Source organism: Medicago truncatula, chromosome 6, assembly GCF_003473485.1.
Source record: "Medicago truncatula cultivar Jemalong A17 chromosome 6, MtrunA17r5.0-ANR, whole genome shotgun sequence".
Lineage (NCBI taxonomy): Eukaryota > Viridiplantae > Streptophyta > Magnoliopsida > Fabales > Fabaceae > Medicago > Medicago truncatula.
The window spans coordinates 42,178,588-42,197,546 of record NC_053047.1 but is presented as its reverse complement, the minus strand read 5'-3'; the positions used below and the strand labels follow the sequence as shown (position 1 = coordinate 42,197,546).

General features: G+C 35.0%; 4 protein-coding genes and 1 pseudogene across 6 annotated transcripts; 2 read left to right on the top strand and 3 right to left on the bottom strand.

The window, feature by feature from the left end:
- Positions 1-558: 558 nt before the first annotated feature.
- LOC11438441 (pentatricopeptide repeat-containing protein At2g15690, mitochondrial) lies at positions 559-2,127 on the top strand. The gene has a single exon (XM_003620840.4). The coding sequence runs from the start codon at positions 653-655 to the stop codon at positions 1,991-1,993; it is 1,341 nt and encodes a 446-aa protein (XP_003620888.1). The 5' UTR covers positions 559-652; the 3' UTR covers positions 1,994-2,127.
- Positions 2,128-2,941: 814 nt separating this feature from the next.
- LOC11438886 (nucleophosmin-like) lies at positions 2,942-3,888 on the top strand (annotated as a pseudogene).
- Positions 3,889-4,184: 296 nt separating this feature from the next.
- LOC120580916 (uncharacterized) lies at positions 4,185-4,885 on the bottom strand. Its single transcript, XM_039835180.1, has 2 exons — positions 4,650-4,885; positions 4,185-4,567 (listed from the first exon to the last, which is right to left on the bottom strand). The coding sequence occupies exons 1-2, from the start codon at positions 4,756-4,758 to the stop codon at positions 4,206-4,208; spliced, it is 471 nt and encodes a 156-aa protein (XP_039691114.1). The 5' UTR covers positions 4,759-4,885; the 3' UTR covers positions 4,185-4,205.
- A 5,487-nt stretch (positions 4,886-10,372) lies between these two features.
- LOC11430141 (uncharacterized) lies at positions 10,373-13,039 on the bottom strand. Its single transcript, XM_003620836.4, has 2 exons — positions 12,573-13,039; positions 10,373-11,730 (listed from the first exon to the last, which is right to left on the bottom strand). The coding sequence occupies exons 1-2, from the start codon at positions 12,856-12,858 to the stop codon at positions 10,649-10,651; spliced, it is 1,368 nt and encodes a 455-aa protein (XP_003620884.1). The 5' UTR covers positions 12,859-13,039; the 3' UTR covers positions 10,373-10,648.
- A 3,156-nt stretch (positions 13,040-16,195) lies between these two features.
- LOC11428974 (mitochondrial carrier protein CoAc2) lies at positions 16,196-18,959 on the bottom strand. Of its 3 annotated transcripts, XM_003620835.4 has the most exons (7): positions 18,676-18,954; positions 17,712-17,797; positions 17,428-17,635; positions 17,229-17,355; positions 16,938-17,122; positions 16,740-16,862; positions 16,196-16,652 (listed from the first exon to the last, which is right to left on the bottom strand). In XM_003620835.4, exons 1-7 carry the CDS (start codon positions 18,805-18,807, stop codon positions 16,566-16,568), a joined length of 948 nt encoding a protein of 315 aa, XP_003620883.1. In that variant the 5' UTR covers positions 18,808-18,954; the 3' UTR covers positions 16,196-16,565. The 3 variants fall into 3 exon arrangements, 2 of the variants coding, with proteins under 2 accessions (XP_003620883.1, XP_013453225.1); XR_003012765.2 differs by having other exon boundaries at positions 16,740-16,875; positions 17,229-17,635; positions 18,676-18,959; XM_013597771.3 differs by having other exon boundaries at positions 17,229-17,635; positions 18,676-18,956.

The following is an 18,959-nucleotide window of genomic DNA, read 5'->3' as shown; positions in this document are numbered from 1 at the left end:
ATAGAGTAAAGAAACAATCAATAGATATTTATTGCCATCGATCGAATATTTCAATAATCATTAATGAGACTATTAACAAATGTTTTTAGTTTTGTTAAATACTTGAACATGGTGTTCCTCCTCTTTGCACGGGTGGAAACATCCAAGGTTGTTTTTAATCTCATTTTGATTTGTTAACAAAAAAAACTTATTTAATTGAGGTATAAAATAACTCTTATTATTGAATAAACAATCAGTTTAGTGTAAATCAGATATCCTCTACGCGCAACTAATCTCTCGAGCATTGCATAAACAATAAGTTGTAACCAAATAAATAAATTAAACAATCAATTTTATCTATAAACTATAAAAATATTAAGTAATCTCTAAACTATATTTTTTTTTTGTACAAATCTCTAGACTACATTACTATATTAAATCTTTTAAGTTAGTCTATGCTATAAATTAATTCGATACAAACAAATTTAACAACTATTCATCCTCATGAGACTTAACACAGTTGATAAAGGCATATATCTGATTCAAACTTCGGCCACCTTTTAAAAATTTGGTTATTAGTTGTTTTTGTTAAAATAAAAGGAGTTTTACTCATCAAAATTAATCTTAGTTTGTATTTCACGAATGGATAGAAGATAGTAACAGTAGCATTTCCATGGAGCTTAAACTTCAAGCATCAATGGCTTCATCTTCATCTTCTTCCACTCCTTTCTGCACCTATGCTATTCACCATGCCACCAACCTTCACCCTCGTCAAAACGGCACTAACAACTCTCGTTTCACTCCCAGAAAAACTCAACCTTTACGTATGGGTAACCCTTCAATCCAACCAAAATTGAACCATCATCAAGCCCCCCATCAACATAAAAATGTAAACTTTGCGCATTTTCTTCAAGAGGGTAACGTAAATCAAGTTTTAGAACTAATGGGTCAAGGTGCTTTTGCTGATTACAGTGATTTTCTTTCGCTTTTGAAATTATGTGAGGATTTGAAGTCGCTTGAATTAGGGAAAAGGGTTCATGAATTCTTGAGAAGGTCGAAATTCGGAGGGAATGTTGAATTGTGTAATAGATTGATTGGGTTGTACGTGAAATGTGGTAGTGTGAAGGATGCGCGGAAAGTGTTTGATAAAATGCCTGACAGAAATGTCGGTTCGTTGAATTTGATGATTGGTGGATATAATGTGAATGGTTTAGGGATTGATGGTTTGTTGGTTTTTAAGCAGATGAGGCAACAAGGGGTAGTGCCTGATGAGGAAACTTTTGCGTTGGTTTTGGCTGTGTGTGCATTGGTTGACGGTGTGGAAGAAGGTTTAATGCAGTTTGAATCGATGAAGGAGTATGGAATTGTTCCAGGGATGGAGCATTATTTGGGAGTTGTTAATATTTTCGGGTGTGCTGGTCGGTTGGATGAAGCTCACGAGTTTATTGAGAATATGCCAATTGAAGCCGGAGTTGAGCTTTGGGAGACTCTTCGAAATTTTGCGAGAATTCATGGAGACTTAGAACGCGAGGATTGTGCTGATGAGTTGTTAACTGTTCTTGATCCTTCGAAAGCTGCTGCTGATAAAGTGCCACTCCCTCAGAGAAAGAAACAGTCTGCAATTAACATGCTGGAGGAGAAGAATAGAGTAAGTGAATATCGGTGTAATATGCCGTATAAAGAAGAGGGTGATGTGAAATTGAGAGGTTTGACCGGGCAGATGAGGGAAGCAGGTTATGTTCCTGATACGAGATACGTTCTCCATGACATTGATGAGGAGGAAAAGGAAAAGGCTTTGCAGTATCATAGTGAACGTTTGGCAATTGCTTATGGTCTCATCAGTACTCCGCCGAGGACTACTCTTAGAATTATCAAGAATCTACGTATATGTGGAGACTGTCACAATGCTATCAAAATCATGTCCAAGATTGTTGGAAGGGAGCTCATTGTGAGGGACAACAAGAGATTCCATCATTTCAAAGATGGAAAATGCTCTTGTGGAGATTATTGGTAGTGTTGGTAAAAATGTAGATACTCTGATGATATATTGCTAGATTGTATTTTGTTTGCTGCCAAAAATCTGTAAGGTTCAAATCCATGTTTGGAAAGATGAAAGAAAATTTTATTCCATCTATGACTTAACCTGTATAGCTTATTTTCTTTGTCGTGCATGTTTGTTAGACTAGAAGAGTTAAAAAGGCCAACAGTATAATTAATTATTTGCTTTTCCTCATTTTTGAACAACATGAGCATGTTGTGATATTACATCAGTTTCTGCAGATATCTTATTGATCATGGCTTGTCTAATTGAGTTGAGAACTAAATAGCCAAAGAAAATTGGAACGTAATAGAAATATGGTGGTGGTTGCGTAGAATAAACCGAATACATTATCGCCATTTGTACATTTAAAATGTGCAATTTATCCTTTAATTATCCTGTCTGAACAACATAAAATTTATTTGCTACTTCAATGAAATCAATGAATCAAGGCTCTTTTTCTTGGTATAGTGCATAACGACCTTTATCTCTATGTACAATCTGAATGAATGCAATGTGCAACTAACATATGTGAACAACAATTTGAATAGAATAAGAAGAGGATGTTCCTGTGCAGATTATTGGTAGTGTTGGTAAAAAGCACTCAAATGTAGATACTCTGATATGATGATATATTGCTAGATCGTTTTGTTTGCTTCCAAAATGTGTAAGGTTGAAATCCTAGTTTGGGAAGACCAAGCAAAGTTTTGTTTCATGTATGAATTAACCTATATAGTATTTTTCTTTCTTTCTAAGGATGTGACTGTGTCAACATTTCTATATCATTATCTCTACTTGCACATTCAAAAAGTGCAATTAATTTATTTGTTAATTGTACATAAACAGTTTGTCCTGTCTAAACCACAAAGAAACTATTTCCTACTTCAATGAAATCAATGAGATCTGAATCAGGGTATTGTTTGTTGGTACAGTGTGTAACAACCTCTAATCTCTATTTACAATCCGAAAGAATGCAATGTGCAGCTAAAGTAATGTGTGAAAACAATGTGAATATAATGAGAAGAAGAAGCCAGTTTTGAAGCCTGAAGGAGTTAGGAGCTTATTCCTAATGTGAGGATGGTTGACTGATTCTTTAGTTAGTCCACTTCATCTCTTGATGGTACTCTCAAGTATGATTTCATAGTATCATAAACTGTGAAGTTCTGTTTTGAAGCTAGAACTTCGTTTCTTTTATGGTAGTATTTAACTTCACATGCATCTAGTATTACAGTTTGAATTAGGTATTTCAGTTTCACCCTATGAACCTTTTGCTTAAGTTTTCATCAGAAGTTCTGTTTGCGTGTTACAGGACTAGGACTCCTGGTGAACCATTTGTTGCAAAGTCTTCTAATGAGGCTGAAATGGAAAAACTTCTAAAATCTATGGAGGTATTTTGCTTTATTTCTTTCTTTCTTTATCTTTACATGACTTTGCTTGACGCATTCTGTTGCTAGTAATAATACATTCTGATCATACCACACTTGACTCTTGCTTCAGGGCATGCCAGGAGTGCCCGATATGAAAATGTACTCAAGTGATGATTTAATGTAAAAGAATTTCGGTGCTGAAAATGAAGACGACGATGAAGATGAAGATGAAGATGAAGATGAGGATGAGGATGAAGATGAGGCAGACTTTCCTTCAAAATTGGTACAATCATCTATTTCATTGTGATTGAAATGTGTTTTTCTAAGATCACCTCGACTTAAAACGTTTTAGAATAACTAATGTTTGGAGTAAACTGCAACTTGTAGGGAAAAGTTTTAAGATCAAAAGAAAATGAAAAAGGTGACTGGAAACAGAAGATAAGAAAAGGAATTGTGGACACAAGCACGGCGCTTAAGAAACATGCAACCAAAGTTTCCAATCATATTCATCTTTTTTTTTTTTTTAAGGACCTCTTTTAATTTCTTAATATCACTAATTTACATATAAAAAATCAATAGTTCTCTAAGAAAAAATTAAATAAATCATTAGTTTTCAAAATTTAATATCAGATTCTCATAGTTGTATATATAAAATTGATATCAGATTCTCATCAGTTTTCCAAATTTAATCAGATTCTCATTAAGTTCTTAAAATTTAATATCAGATTCTCGTAAAATGCTTGTTGTATTGTAAGGCAAAGGGAAAGGAATCACTATTAATTTCATTTTCGAGAAAAATATAATGTTAAAAAAAAATCATATCAAAATTCTATTATAAAATCGGTTCTCTTCCAAGTCAAATCATATTCAAAACATATAAAATTAATGCTTTTACGGATGGGGCTATTAACAAAACCAGAAGAGTCTGTAGGTGCTTCATCTCGTGACCCTCTTCCAGGAGAGCTATGTGATCCACTTGAATGCTGCCTTTTCATGTTTTCACGATTTGAAAATTCTGCAGCTGCTCTTGCAGCCATGGTTGCACGATCAGCAGATTCTGCAGCAGCCTGTGCAGCAGAGGCAGCATCCTTGAATTCCATATTCCAATTCTGCCGACCAGTAGGAAATGAACTTCTGTTTTCAGAATACGAATCTCTAAAATCCATTTCTTGACTTCCACCTCCTGCGAAAAGAACACATATTCAGGTGATGGGCAGAAAAGAAGCCTAGATATTCAATTGTAATGACGTTCTTTTAAAAAATACCTGAAGATCTGGTTTCAGTAGTAGGCATGCCTGATGTTGTAGAGTTATTAGCATTTCTAGCAGCAGCATTTGCACTCTGCTCGTATGAACTTGTATATGCATCATGCATTGGTTTAGGTTGTGAGGTAGAATGTGAACTAGGAGGACGCGCTTCATCATGAACAGGTGGTGGATGAGCTGTTTTCAGCTTACCTCCATAAGTTCTTCAAGATGACTTAATAAAACAGCCTATAGCTTATAAGAAAACAATTTAACTTTATTTTATCTTGCATAATAGAAATAGTTTATTAATAAGAGCTTAAAATATAAGCGCTTATGCTATAAGCTGTAAATTAAGTTATACACAAACACTCAATACACTTACACATATGTTTATACCATAAGCACATGATTACGTTTTTTTGAATCCAAATATCCCCCCTGTTTATTCTTCATTAACACAAAAATCAAAATCCCATATGTAGCAGATTAGAACTGTAGCACCGGCACTTCTAATCTAAAGCATGTAAGTGTCCAACAAGTGTCAGTATCTAACACAAACATATGTCATTACATTCAATTCTAACATTTTTCAAAACAATTATAAATCTCCATTATTCAGTGTGTGTCAGTGTTGTTTTCGGTGTTTGTGCTTCATCATAGGATAAAAACAACACAAACCTAAAAATTAGTAACACAGTTAATAAAACAACAAATTATGTTACAATTGTGGCATCTAAGATAAGAACTACATATCACCAACACTTGTAATAAAAAAACGTGTCTGATGTTCAACACGTGTCATTGTCTGACACAGACACCACATCAACACATGTCATTACATTCAATTATATCAGTTTTTATAGCAATTATCAATGTCGACATGTCAGGTTCTTGTTGAACAATAAAAAAATGTGTCTGATGTCCAACACAAGTGTCACTGTTTGACACTGACACATGTCACTGTTTGACACCGACACATGTCATTACATTCAATTATATAGTTTTTTTTTTAAAACATTCAGTGTTAGGGTCGCATCACAATACAAACCTAACAATCAGAAACACAAAATTAATGAAAATATGATGTTTGAAATTGTTAATACCCGAATTCTAGCAGTTTGATCTTGACCATTCTCAAGCAATTTCGCCAATTCTCTCTTCAATTGATTAGTCTGCACATCTCTCTTATTCCTCAATAGCTTTATCCTCGAAACGGAAAGCTTCAATGTCGTTCAATAGCGTTAGTTGTGTTATCATCTTTGGTGGCAAGGGTTCTGAGTGACCCTTTGGCAGCGGTGCTGAACCGATAACAAGTCAATTGGTGGCTGGTCTTTGTTTATGGTATGATTAGAGACACTCTGCTGCATTTGCGCAACAGCTTCTTGCTTCTGCGTATGGTTGTTGCACTCCCTGGACAAATGACCGTAACAACCACAGAGTACATATCCTATGCAAACCTTCATATTCAACCTTGTACCAATGATTTCTCATCCATACTTTACCCACAACTGGCTTATTCAGATTCACTTCAACACAAATACGAGCATACCGTATGTATTGGTATCCACCATAATGGGACGTCCCACAGCAGAGGCCATAGCCATTAACACACTTTCTTCATAATAAAAAAGATTGAGACCGGTCCAAACCATTGTCTTCTCTACTTTGGCGGTAGAAGAGGCAAATTCTTCTGACCACTCTTGGACAGTTAAATAGTTATCAAACATTATCCAATGTCCTCCATCCGTCACCTTCTCTCTGTCCGCTGCATGGTCAAATTTAACCATGTAGTAACCATTCCCGTTATCCATGATTTGAAAACCGGCGGAGAGCTTCCAAAGTTTGTGAAGTCTGTCCCTCATGGTGTTGTAACCTACTGATTTCCCCAACAGTTTGATCACTAGCGCATCTTAATCCCTCCCAAACTGATGCATCAAAGTGAACCATAGGTAAGCAAGGATGATTATCTGCATACTCGATGTGAGCCAACTTATCTTTGATGAGATCCTTCTTCTTTCTTGGTGTTGAAATCATAGCTTTTTCACCTGTAAAAGAAACTCCTTTTGTTGTGGTTTCAACATTATTCTGTTGTGGTTGAACGGTTTCTGAGAGAAAACTTGCCATAATCGACAAAATAAGTTTTATAGTCAATCATAATCATCATTTTGCAAAATATAAAACAAATTTGTTTCCACTTTGTTCTCCTTGTTATCCAATTTCTATAAACATAGGGAAAGAAGTAATGTATTATTGCATAAATATAGGAAAAAAGTTTATACTACTGTACTATTTTATGCCATTTATAGAAAAATAGTTTATTCTCATCTCATTTAATCTATTTTTTTGTAGGACATCTTTTAATCTCTTAATATCACTAACTTACATATAAAAAAAAAAATCAATAGTTTTCAATAAAAAAGTAAATAAATCATTAGTTTTCAAAATTTAATTTCAGCTTCTCATTGTTGTATATATAAAATTGATAGAAACAGTGTATTAAAAATCCTCTTTTGAGAGTAAGCTGTAGCAAAGGAATCCACCCATACCCAAAATGCCTCGTAAAATGCTTGTTGTATTGCAAGGCATGGGGAAAGGAATCACTGTTAATTTCATTTTCGAGAAAAATATAATGTCCCAAAAAAAAAAATCATATCAAAATTCTATTATAAAATCGGTTCTCTTCCAAGTCAAATTATATTTAAAACTTTCATGGTGCATGATACGCTTCTCCCCAATGTGCCACAATCCACAACAAGCAATGCTACAACTACAGGTTAGGAAAAGGTACATTGAATCCTCTATACTATCTCAAAACTTGTCCAATAATAAAACTGTAAACCATTGCAACATTTTTCAATCCTATTCATTTATTTGCAAATCAAAGGAAAAACAAATAAAACAAGGTACAACCCAAAGTGTAGAATAATAAGCATGCTACTCAACGAGAATATAATCAACCTCATATTGTAGATGTCTAAAACACCAATCTATGTAACGTTGTTTTGAGCGGCAATAACTAGGATGTGGAAGTTCACTACGTTTAAAACCAGGAACAATGAATTCTGGCATTTTATTGTTATCTCCTTTATACATCCTGTATTTGCCACATGGAATATCGATGGCATAGATAGAATTGTTCTCATAACCCCACATGCGTGGGTTTCTCAGTGCATAATACCTTTTCGGCGGAACACAAAATATTGCAATGTCACCCAAAGATTCCAATTTGATATAATTCATGGTAGAGAAGTCTATCTTGATTGGTGTTGATTGGTGTTAAAAGGACTGTATTGATTGGTGTTGTTCAATTTAAGAGACTAAATTGCTAGTTTACAAAGTTCAGGGACTAAATTGACCGACCCATACAATTGTAAAGTCTAAAAGGCTGATTTATTTGGACAAAATTGTAAGGTCTCTGCTACATCAGTTAGACTATCCTTACTTTGGACTATGTAATATTGTAATTTGGAAACTAGAACTTCGTTTCTTTTATGGTAGTATTTAACTTCACATGCATCTAGTATTACTGTTTGAATTAGGTATTTCAGTTTCACCCTATGAACCTTTTGCTTAAGTTTTCATCAGAAGTTCTGTTTGCGTGTTACAGGACTAGGACTCCTGGTGAACCATTTGTTGCAAAGTCTTCTAATGAGGCTGAAATGGAAAAACTTGTAAAATCTATGGAGGTATTTTGCTTTATTTCTTTCTTTCTTTATCTTTACATGACTTTGCTTGACGCATTCTGTTGCTAGTAATACATTCTGATCATACCACACTTGACTCTTGCTTCAGGGCATGCCAGGAGTGCCCGATATGAAAATGTACTCAAGTGATGATTTAATGTAAAAGAATTTCGGTGCTGAAAATGAAGACGACAATGAAGATGAGGATGAGGATGAAGATGAGGCAGACTTTCCTTCAAAATTGGTACAATCATCTATTTCATTGTGATTGAAATGTGTTTTTCTAAGATCACCTCGACTTAAAACGTTTTAGAATAACTAATGTTTGGAGTAAACTGCAACTTGTAGGGAAAAGTTTTAAGATCAAAAGAAAATGAAAAAGGTGACTGGAAACAGAAGATAAGAAAAGGAATTGTGGAGTGTGGACACAAGCACGGCGCTTAAGAAACATGCAACCAAAGTTTCCAATCATATTCAACAGTGGTGGAAGGGAAAGAAGGCGATCTCTTCAAAGAAAAATCCAAAGCCAGAGCTTTAGGCGTTTGCGAGTTTGGAGGGGAAAGGGAGGGAGAGGGTTTGGAAAAAAAAAGGAGTGAGTGTAAGAAATAGAAGACATTGAAAGGAGGAGCTCTGGGGAGCTTATTTTTCTTCAAAATATGAAACCCTTAAGGTTTTTTTAATAGATAAACACCTCCGTCTTCAACTTAACATTGTTAACTATTCTGCTAAGTGTACTACTTTTCTATTTCTATGGATGAAGAAAATCTTCTTCCAATAAACAAATATTTCTGCCATTTGTTTGTAAGTTTTTCTTTTATATTTGTTTTTCCTTTCCTTATTTCATATCTCGATTATCATAGTTCACTGCTTTCATTGAATAATGCCTAGAAAAGCCACAGATTGTTAACTATTTATCTGAACAATGTAATTTTTTTTATTTCACATAGCAATTCCTCCCACAACGAATCAAAGAAAATCATTAGAGGCCATGTTACAAAAACATAAGAGAGAAGAAATCATCATAGGCCATGGATGATGATGGTTGTGTGCCGATTGAAGCTAACTTATGATGACTTCATATGTTACTACCTCCGTTCCTTTTTAATTGTTAATTTTTGACATTTTATACAAACCAAGACATTCAATGAATGTTACTACTTTTGATACAACAATGTATACTTTTACTATAATAATCTTATTCGTTTAATATCTAATTTCATATATGTCTCTCTCTGCAATAAATAAGTAAGGATAATATTGGTAAAACACCATTTAATATTACATTGAACTTTAAAAGTGACAGTTAAATTGGAACAAAATATTTGTTCAAAAGAAACACTTAAAAAGGAACGGAGCGAGTATTGAATTTACCCAATCGAATTTATACACACATGTGAACACCATATCCCAAAAATTTGAAATTAAAATATCTACAAATACATGATATAGGAGAACAATAAAACAAAAACAGGATTTATTCAATCGATGAGAACAAAAGAGAAAGATAACTTCGGAATGAGTTGCCAACATTAATTCTTTTCTTTTAATAAAGATAACTTGACGGAATCATTTTTAAAATTCATGATATTGATTTTATGTGCGTAATGATCATTTTGCATAATATAAAACCAATTTGTTTTGTTTCCACTTTGTCCTCCTTGTTATCCAATTTCTATAAATATATGGAAAAAAGTAATGTATTATGGCATAAATAATATAGGAAAAAAGTTTATACTACTATTTTATGCCATGAATTTAGAAAAATAGTTTATTCTAATCTCATTTCATCTTCTTTTTATTTAAGGACCTCTTTGAATCTCTTAATATCACTAATTTACATATAAAAAATCAATAGTTCTCTAAGAAAAAATTAAATAAATCATTAGTTTTCAAAATTTAATATCAGATTCTCATTAGTTTTCCAAATTTAATCAGATTCTCATTAGTTCTCAAAATTTAATATCAGATTCTCGTAAAATGCTTGTTGTATTGTAAGGCAAAGGGAAAGGAATCACTATTAATTTCATTTTCGAGAAAAATATAATGGTAAAAAAAAAATCATATCAAAATTCTATTATAAAATCGGTTCTCTTCCAAGTCAAAACATATTCAAAACTTTCATGGTGCATGATATGCTTCTCCTCAATGTGCCACAATCCACGACAAGAAATGCTACAACTACAAGTTAGGAAAAAGTACATTAAATCCTCTATACTATCTCAAAACTTGTCCAATAATAACACCGTAAACCATTAAATCATGTCCATTTATTTGCAAATCAAAAGAAAAACAAATAGAACAAGGTCCAACCCAAAGTGTAGGGTAATAAGCATGCTACTCAACGAGAGTATAATCTACCTCATATTGTAGATGTCTAAAACACCAATCTATGTAACGTTGTTTTGAGCGGCAATAAATAGGATGTGGAAGTTCACTACGTTTAAAACCAGGAATAATGAATTCTGGCATTTTTTTGTTATCTCCTTTATACACCCTGTATTTGCCACATGGAACATCGATGGCATATATAGAATTGTTCTCATAACCCCACATGTGCGGGTTGCTCAATGCATAATACCTTTTCGGCGGAACACAAAATATTGCAATGTCACCCAAAGATTCCAACTTGACATAATCCATGGTAGAGAAGTCTATCTTGTACACGTTATACGTTACCTTTGACATAAAATTAAGCACTAAAAGATATCCATCACAACTAACCAACCCTACGTGTGACCAATAACGACTAGAAGTTACACCAGGAGTACTCTTCAGTTCTAAAAAATTTATATTTGCATATTTCAAGCTGAGTATCCCTATGCTGGCCTTGTCAGTGACAACATATATGATAGAATTTAAAACAGCAAAGTCAACAACCTTCTGTGGTGTCGAATAAGCAGTCCAACAAAGATTTCGAGATTGATAGACATGCAAATTATCAGAATTTTTACATGAAACCACCAAGACAAATTCCTTTGAGCCTTTGGAAAAAGCAAGCAAGACTTTGCAGGAAAAATAACTGAAATTAACTTGGAAGACTGAGTTATTGATTAGCATCTTTCTTCTTGTAAATGGATTAATAAGTATAAATGAATTATCTTTTCGTGTCATGATGAAATATCCGCTAGAAGACCCATGATAGACAAATCGGAAGTAGTTATTGATCATCTTTGAGTGATAAACTTTATCGTGAGGTAAGCTGAAGAAGTTGAGAGATCTCTTAACAGCGCACCATTGGATAAGTAATGGTTCTTCGGATGCCATGAAATTCCTCCAATAAATTTTATGAAATTCTCGCCAATTTTTGCATACACTACCAAATTGAAAGAGGTCATCAAAATCTAGATTCCTCAAAATGATGTCAAGCAAATCCCAAGGAAGTTGACAGTTCTCTTCTACCTTCTTCTTTTTTTGTCCTTTGTATCACAACAAACGACGATGTTAGGTGATTTACAAACATGTTTTTTTTTCTTTCTATATTATTATTATGGACCCATAATATCATAGAAAATGAGGAGATAAAGAAATATTATTTTCCCATTTTTTTAAACAAATATTGAGACCAACATATAAATATAATACAATATAATTATGTATTATCCTTATTTTTTGATGTTTAATTTCCAATCCTACCTAGTTATAGCATTGCAATGAATAGCCGGTCCCATTTCCAGATGGAATGATAGGGTTGTGTTAGGCGTCAACAACAACAACGGTAAAACTTTACTTAATAGTGTGAATGTTGGGTCGTATCCCGGAAACAATGTGTTGTATAGCTTAAGTACAATGTCAAATGAACGGGAACATCTTCATGAATGGGTGTGGGTAAAGACATGGGTTCGTGAAAGTAGGATTGATTTTTGGACATGGAATTCCCTATGAAAATAGTGGACAATATATATGACTAGAAGGAAGATTATTTTTGTGCATATAAGAAACTAAATGGTTGGGTGAAAAGGAAAAAGAATTAGATAGTTCATGATTTAAGCTTTGGTACACTAAAAAAGTTAGATTGAGGGGGTTGATAATGTTGTTATATACAGTAACTCACTCATGTAGGAAACTCATCTATTATCATACCTAGCTACAAACGAATAATAATATTTAAACAAACAGCAGACAGTTATTTGTTGGAGAAATTGTATTCAATTTTGCAAATAACACACTGGAAGTGAGTCAAAATTTCCCCCAGGAAAGTGTATATAATAATATAGAAAGAAAAAAAAAATCAACATAATCATAAAAAAAAAGTACTAACCATTACTATGACCTCCTCGTACTGGTTGTCGAATTGGAAGTGTGATACGACGATCCTTCATGTAGGCGTTGAATCCAAAAATTAAACGATTATGCCCTTTAAGTAACTTTTTCATCCTTCCTTTGAAATTTTGAACTGGAAGTCTGGTGATTCGATGATCATTCATCAGGGTCTTAAAAGCATCTATGTCTTTTATAAACTCTTCATACTCTTCCCTCTTACCATGAAACACAGATTTTACTTCCTCCACAAACCCCAGAATTCCATGTTCATGTTCGTTTGCCATGGAGATTCAGATCCGATCCGATGCGATGCGTCTGTTGTTGTTGTAAAACAAAAACTCAGCGCTAGATACGAGATAAGAAGGGTTATTAAAAAAAGAACAAGAAACCGACCGACCCAACAACCGTTCCGCTTTTTTCTTTTTAAAAATTTCCTCACAAATAACACATAAGAATAAATTTAATTTAAATATTATATTTGTTACATTGTTGATGTCATTGAAAAATATATGTTTGGATTTTTTTAATAAGAAAAAGATATGCATAGTTTGTTACAATATAAAGGTGAAAAATATATATAAGTATAACTTTTTAGGCATCTATACTTATATTTTTAATTAAAATCTAAATTTTATAAAAATAATTATACATATTATATTATGCAACACTAAAACAAAAAGTATAAGCATTAGTGTAATAAAAAAAAAAACATAGCGGATCTAATTGTTAATATCCTTGATAAATCAAACATGCCATAGATCCGATCATAATTATGTTCAATGCTTTGTTTGCTTCGCTATTTATTCATAATTGTTACACATGTTTTATTAAATATGTTTTAAGTTAGACCAGAATTGGAGATGAAAAGGCGAGGTTAATGTCCTCAACTAAGCTCATAATATTTGCTGACAACCGCGTTAACGACATATGCTCATTGCTCAGACACATAGAATTGCGGCATCTCCAAACCCACCACAAACATGCTGAAAAAATAATGGTGTGAGTACCTGAGATGTTCCCTCCCTAAGCCAATTAGCAACACAATCTTCGTCAAAGAAAGCATGATCAATAAAACCCATATGCTGCCAAATATTTCTAGAAAATTTGCAATCACGAACGCAATGAAAAAATGTCTCATTATGCAGCCCACAACGAGAGCAGGTTGCTAAAGGAGCAATATTACAATGGTTAAGCAAAGATAAGGTGGGGATAGAGTTGTGACAGGCAAGCCAGATGAAAAACTTGAATTTTTCAGGAATTTTAAGTCTCCAAATCCAGGACCAAGAAGAATTCAAGTTGGTATTATTGTTCGAACCAGGAAGAGAGAGAAGCCATTTGTAACCACTTTTGGTGGTATAGACTCCATTCTTGTTGAGAGGCCAAACAAAAGCATCCTCTATTGCGTCATTAAACATAATTGTGGCATTGTTGAAGAAATCGGACACAGCTTGAGGGAGAGTGGTATACATCAATTGAGCTCTATTACCACTTAAGGTGAGAACGTCTTTAACAATGAGATGAAGATCATGGATGTCTATGATGGGGATTTGAGATCCAAGAATGCCAAAATCACTCCAAAGGCTGAACCAGAAAGAAGAAGAGCCAGACCCTACGCGCCAAGAATAGCCATTTTTTAGAATCTCTTTAGCACGGATGATGGAAGACCAAATAGGGGAACTGCTGCTGTTAACAGATGCATGAAAAATGTTCGGCCCTGATGTATATTTGTCAGACTCATCACAAAATTTACCTGCAAAAATTTTGTCTTTGAAAGATAAAATTTCAGCTATTGATTTAAAAGGTGAATCAGTTGATTTACTGGAGGAGGAGGTCGAGGACCTTCATGGTTTTTCTGAGGAGTTGTTTTCATTATCGCGCTTGAATTCTAGTATTTGTTGGCAACAATCGAGGATGCAATGGTTGCGTGAAAGGGATGCAAATTCCAAGTTTTTTCATTGCGTTATGTCCAGTCGAAATACTATTCCTTTCTTTTTGGTGAATGGGGTGTTGGTTGAAGGTGTCAATAATGTTCGAGTGTAGTGTTTTCCCATTTCTCTACCCATTTTCGTCCTAGTGGTGTTGTTCACCCCTCTATGGATAACGTGCACTTTCGCACTTTGTCTTGTGGAGAGGGGGCTGGTTTGATTAAGCTTTTTTCATTTGATGAAGTGAAGGCAGTAGTGTAGGATTGTGACAATTTTATGTGTCCGGGTCCTGGCGGTATATCGTTTAGTTTCATTAAAAAAAATTGGGACCTTCTGAAAGACAATGTGATGCGTTTTTTTGCAAGAATTTCATAGGAATGAGAAATTGGCTAAGGAGATAAATAGTACCTTTATTGCTCTCATTCCGAAGGTTGACAGTCCTCAACGTTTGAATGATTTCCGCCCCATTTCTTTGGTGGGAAGCTTGTATAAAATTTTGGCTAAGGTGTTAGCTAATAGACTTCGGTCAGTGATTCCTTAAGTTATTTCTTGATGGGATTCTGGTGGCTAATGAGATAGTTGATGAAGCTCATAGACTCAAGAAGGATCTTTTACTGTTTAAGGTGGACTTCGAAAAGGCATATGACTCTATTGACTAGGGTTTTTTTACAAAATGTGATGCTGAAAATGGGGTTTCCGGCTCTTTGGAGCAAATGGATAAAAGAATGCATTGAGACGGCTACCGCTTATGTTTTGGTAAATGGCTCTCCAACGGATGAATTCTCTTTGTGGAGGGGATTGAGGCAAGGTGACCCTCTTTCTCCTTTCCTATTTCTTTTGGCTGCAGAAGGTTTCAATGTGTTGATGAATTCTATGTCAGACAATAGTTTATTTGTTGGTTATAAGGTGGGTAGTAGCGCCCCTGTTGTTGTGTCTCATCTTCAATTCGCGGACGATACTCTTATTTTGGGTGAGAAGTCTTGGGGCAATATTCGAGCTATGCAGGCGGTTCTCATTCTCTTTGAAGCTCTATCTGGGCTGAAGGTGAATTTTTCTAAGAGCTAGTTGGTTGGGGTTAACGTGTCAGCCTCCTGGTTAGCGGAAGCAGCTATGGTGTTGAATTGTAAGGTTGGTTCCATCTCTTTTGTGTATCTGGGGCTTCCCATTGGTGGTAATGCGAGGCGGTTGGCTTTTTGGGAACCATTACTTTATCGAATTAAATCTAGACTATCTAGCTGGAACTCCAAACATTTATCCTTCAGCGGTCGTCTGGTTAAGGAGGTTAGTGGTTTGGGGGTAAGGAGAATTAGGGAGTTTAATAGTGCGTTGTTAAGGAAGTGGTGTTGGCGGATGTTGGTGGAGAGGGAGAGTATGTGGTTTAGGGTGCTGTCAGCGCGGTATGCCTTGTCAGAGGGGCGGTTGCGGTGTGGGGGGCGCAACTCATCTTTGTGGTGGCGTGATGTAGAGGTGTTGAGTAGGGAGGAGTGGTTTATGGATAATGTTCATTGTGGTGTTGGTAATGGGGAGAATACTTGGTTTTGGTCGGATGTGTGGGTGGGTGAAGTGTTGGTAAATAATTTTCCTTTCCTCTTTTCCACACAAATATGAGCATGTTGCAATGCTGAATCGGTCTCGGATATATATTATTCAGCATTGCTTGTCTAAAATAACTAATGATAATTGGAAGGCAATAGAATTTCAGTGGCTGCATAGATAAACTGAATACAGTGAAAGGATGTGACTGTGTCAACATTTCTATATCATTATCTCTACTTGCACATTCAAAAAGTGCAATTAATTTATTTGTTAATTGTACATAAACAGTTTGTCCTGTCTAAACCACAAAGAAACTATTTCCTACTTCAATGAGATCTGAATCAGGGTATTGTTTGTTGGTATAGTGTGTAACAACCTCTAATCTCTATTTACAATCCGAAAGAATGCAATGTGCAGCTAAAGTAATGTGTGAAAACAATGTGAATATAATGAGAAGAAGAAGCCAGTTTTGAAGCCTGGAGGAGTTAGGAGCTTATTCCTAATGTGAGGATGGTTGACTGATTCTTTTGTTAGTCCACTTCATCTCTTGATGGTACTCTCAAGTATGATTTCATAGTATCATAAACTGTGAAGCCAATGGCCGCAGATGGAACAACCTGAATTGCAACAAACAAACAAAAATGCTTAGTTATACAGAACGGTTCTAGAGTGTTAATTACTTTAATGTTCTATGATTTTCCGACCTTTATGTAATTGATACTCAGCCCTGAAAACAGGGTCTTCCAGCCTTGCTTTTGAGCAATCAAAACCATGGATCTCATAGTGCCTTTCAATTCGGCTTCTTCAGATGCCGCAAGGTTTTGAACCTAGACAGGTTAACTTTGTATCATGTTACTCAATATCCATCTATAATTTCCAGCCGACCAAATAAAGCACGTTACCTGCATTTGCCTCCTGACAACTTCAAGAGGATATGTGAATGTCTGACCCAATAAACCGGCCACGGATCCACATGTCAGTTTCGCCATGATGCTTTTCTTGTAATCCTCAGGGACGCGGCGCTTCATTTCCTCATAGAAGTAGAATTTCAAACCCGCGTATGGGAATATTCCAAAGAGTGTCGGAGCTGTGGCCATGATTAACATAAGAGTTCTACAATAACAACACAGCAGTGAAATACAATACTGCTGCTGAATTAATAGTTCCAAACACAAGCAGATTTAAATGCATACCTACTCCCCTATAGAGACCTCTAATGCCACCCTCTTTATAGGTTTTTGAAAGACAGTCACGGATCCCTCGATAAACTTGTTCATTATTTACCATCCCGGAAACATTCAACTTGGTTGGACTAACAATCTGCAGATCACAAAATACAACCAAAGTCATGGATGAAAACTGATTTGATTTCTGAGCAGAAATATAATTTACCTGATAAGCTAACTTAGTCCGAATTAAGTCAAGTGGATAAGTAAAAAGCACAGCCGTCCCTCCAGAGAGTGACCCTGCCATTAGGTCAAGGGTAGGACCTTTCCAAACATTAGGAAAGGCTTGCATGATCAATCTTCGGTATTCCTCATAGGACATAAAATGAAGACCTGCATAAGGAATAATCCTTGCCACACTTGCTCCATTTCCCCTGCAAATAACTTCACATTGGTGATTCTGATTAATTGATTAAAGATAAATCACCTACCTATGATTTCTATATATACCTGTAGAACCCCAAAAGGCCTTCGGTTTTGGCAATTCTCCTAACTGATCCAGACAGTCCTGCGCTACGAAACTCAGTTCTTCGGGTCTGCAAAATATGATTGTGATTAATCAATCTATGGTCAATTGGTCGCTTAGTTTAAGAAAAGCCATTCACTAATTGCACGCAGTGAAATTCCATGTCTCTGTTTCCAACCATTATCTCCCCACACTCGCGCAATCTTACACAATATCTTTACTTTACTAGTGTATGCAACTATGCATAACAGAAAAAGCATAAGAAAAAAGAGGGAAAACATCCATACTGCTAGAAGTGAAAAGTTGAGAATGATAATTATAAGGGAAAGAATAAAATTGAGATGTATAATCAAAAGTATTACATTACATGTAGCACCGACAGTTCTTGAGGAAGACGTGTCTGATATCCTGATGTTGGACAACGACACGACATAACATATGTGATTACATCCAATTAATTCATTTTCTCAAATTATTATCGGTGTCAGAGGTATCAATTTCATGTTTGGTGTCCATGCTTCATAGTTTTCAATTAATTCATTTTTTCAAACTATTACTTGTGTCAACTTTGGTGCCCATGTTTGGTGTGGGTGGTGCTTCATAGTATCCAAGATCACACCTTATGTCTGTAACTGTAACTAACTTACTGATTCAGGTGAGTTAGTTTAAGCAGTTAAAGTTAAGTTCCCCTTTTATGTAAAAGTAATGGTTAGGACTTAGGGAATGCAAAACTCGGATTTTGTGATTCTCTAAATTATTTCATTAAGTGTCTAGGATTCAAGATTAATCAAACATTAAATGAAATCACACAAAAGCATTTCGAAAACAAAAAAGCAAAGAAGTAAGGTATGTAGCACGGACATTTGTGATTAAAGAATTGTGTGATTTTCTCATTATGTGTGAGTGAGTACTTGTACTTGACATAAAAAGGAGAATTAAAGAAAGTACCTGAAAAAGAATTTTGAGACGTTCAAGAGGAGCAACAACAGTTTTAGCAAAGCCACCAGCAAGACCACCGGCTAGAAGTTCTTTGGCAAAGAGAGGGATGTGATCGAGTATGGATTCTGATGATGCTGCCATTAGAGAGAATTTGGATTTGGACTATTCAAAGTCCAAAAACAAGTCCTTCAAAACAAGAATACGGAAAGAATAGTGATTCAAATAATTCAATTCAATTGATTCTTAGCTTAGGTAGGTGTAGATGTGTGTTACTACGTTGCGTGCGTCATTTT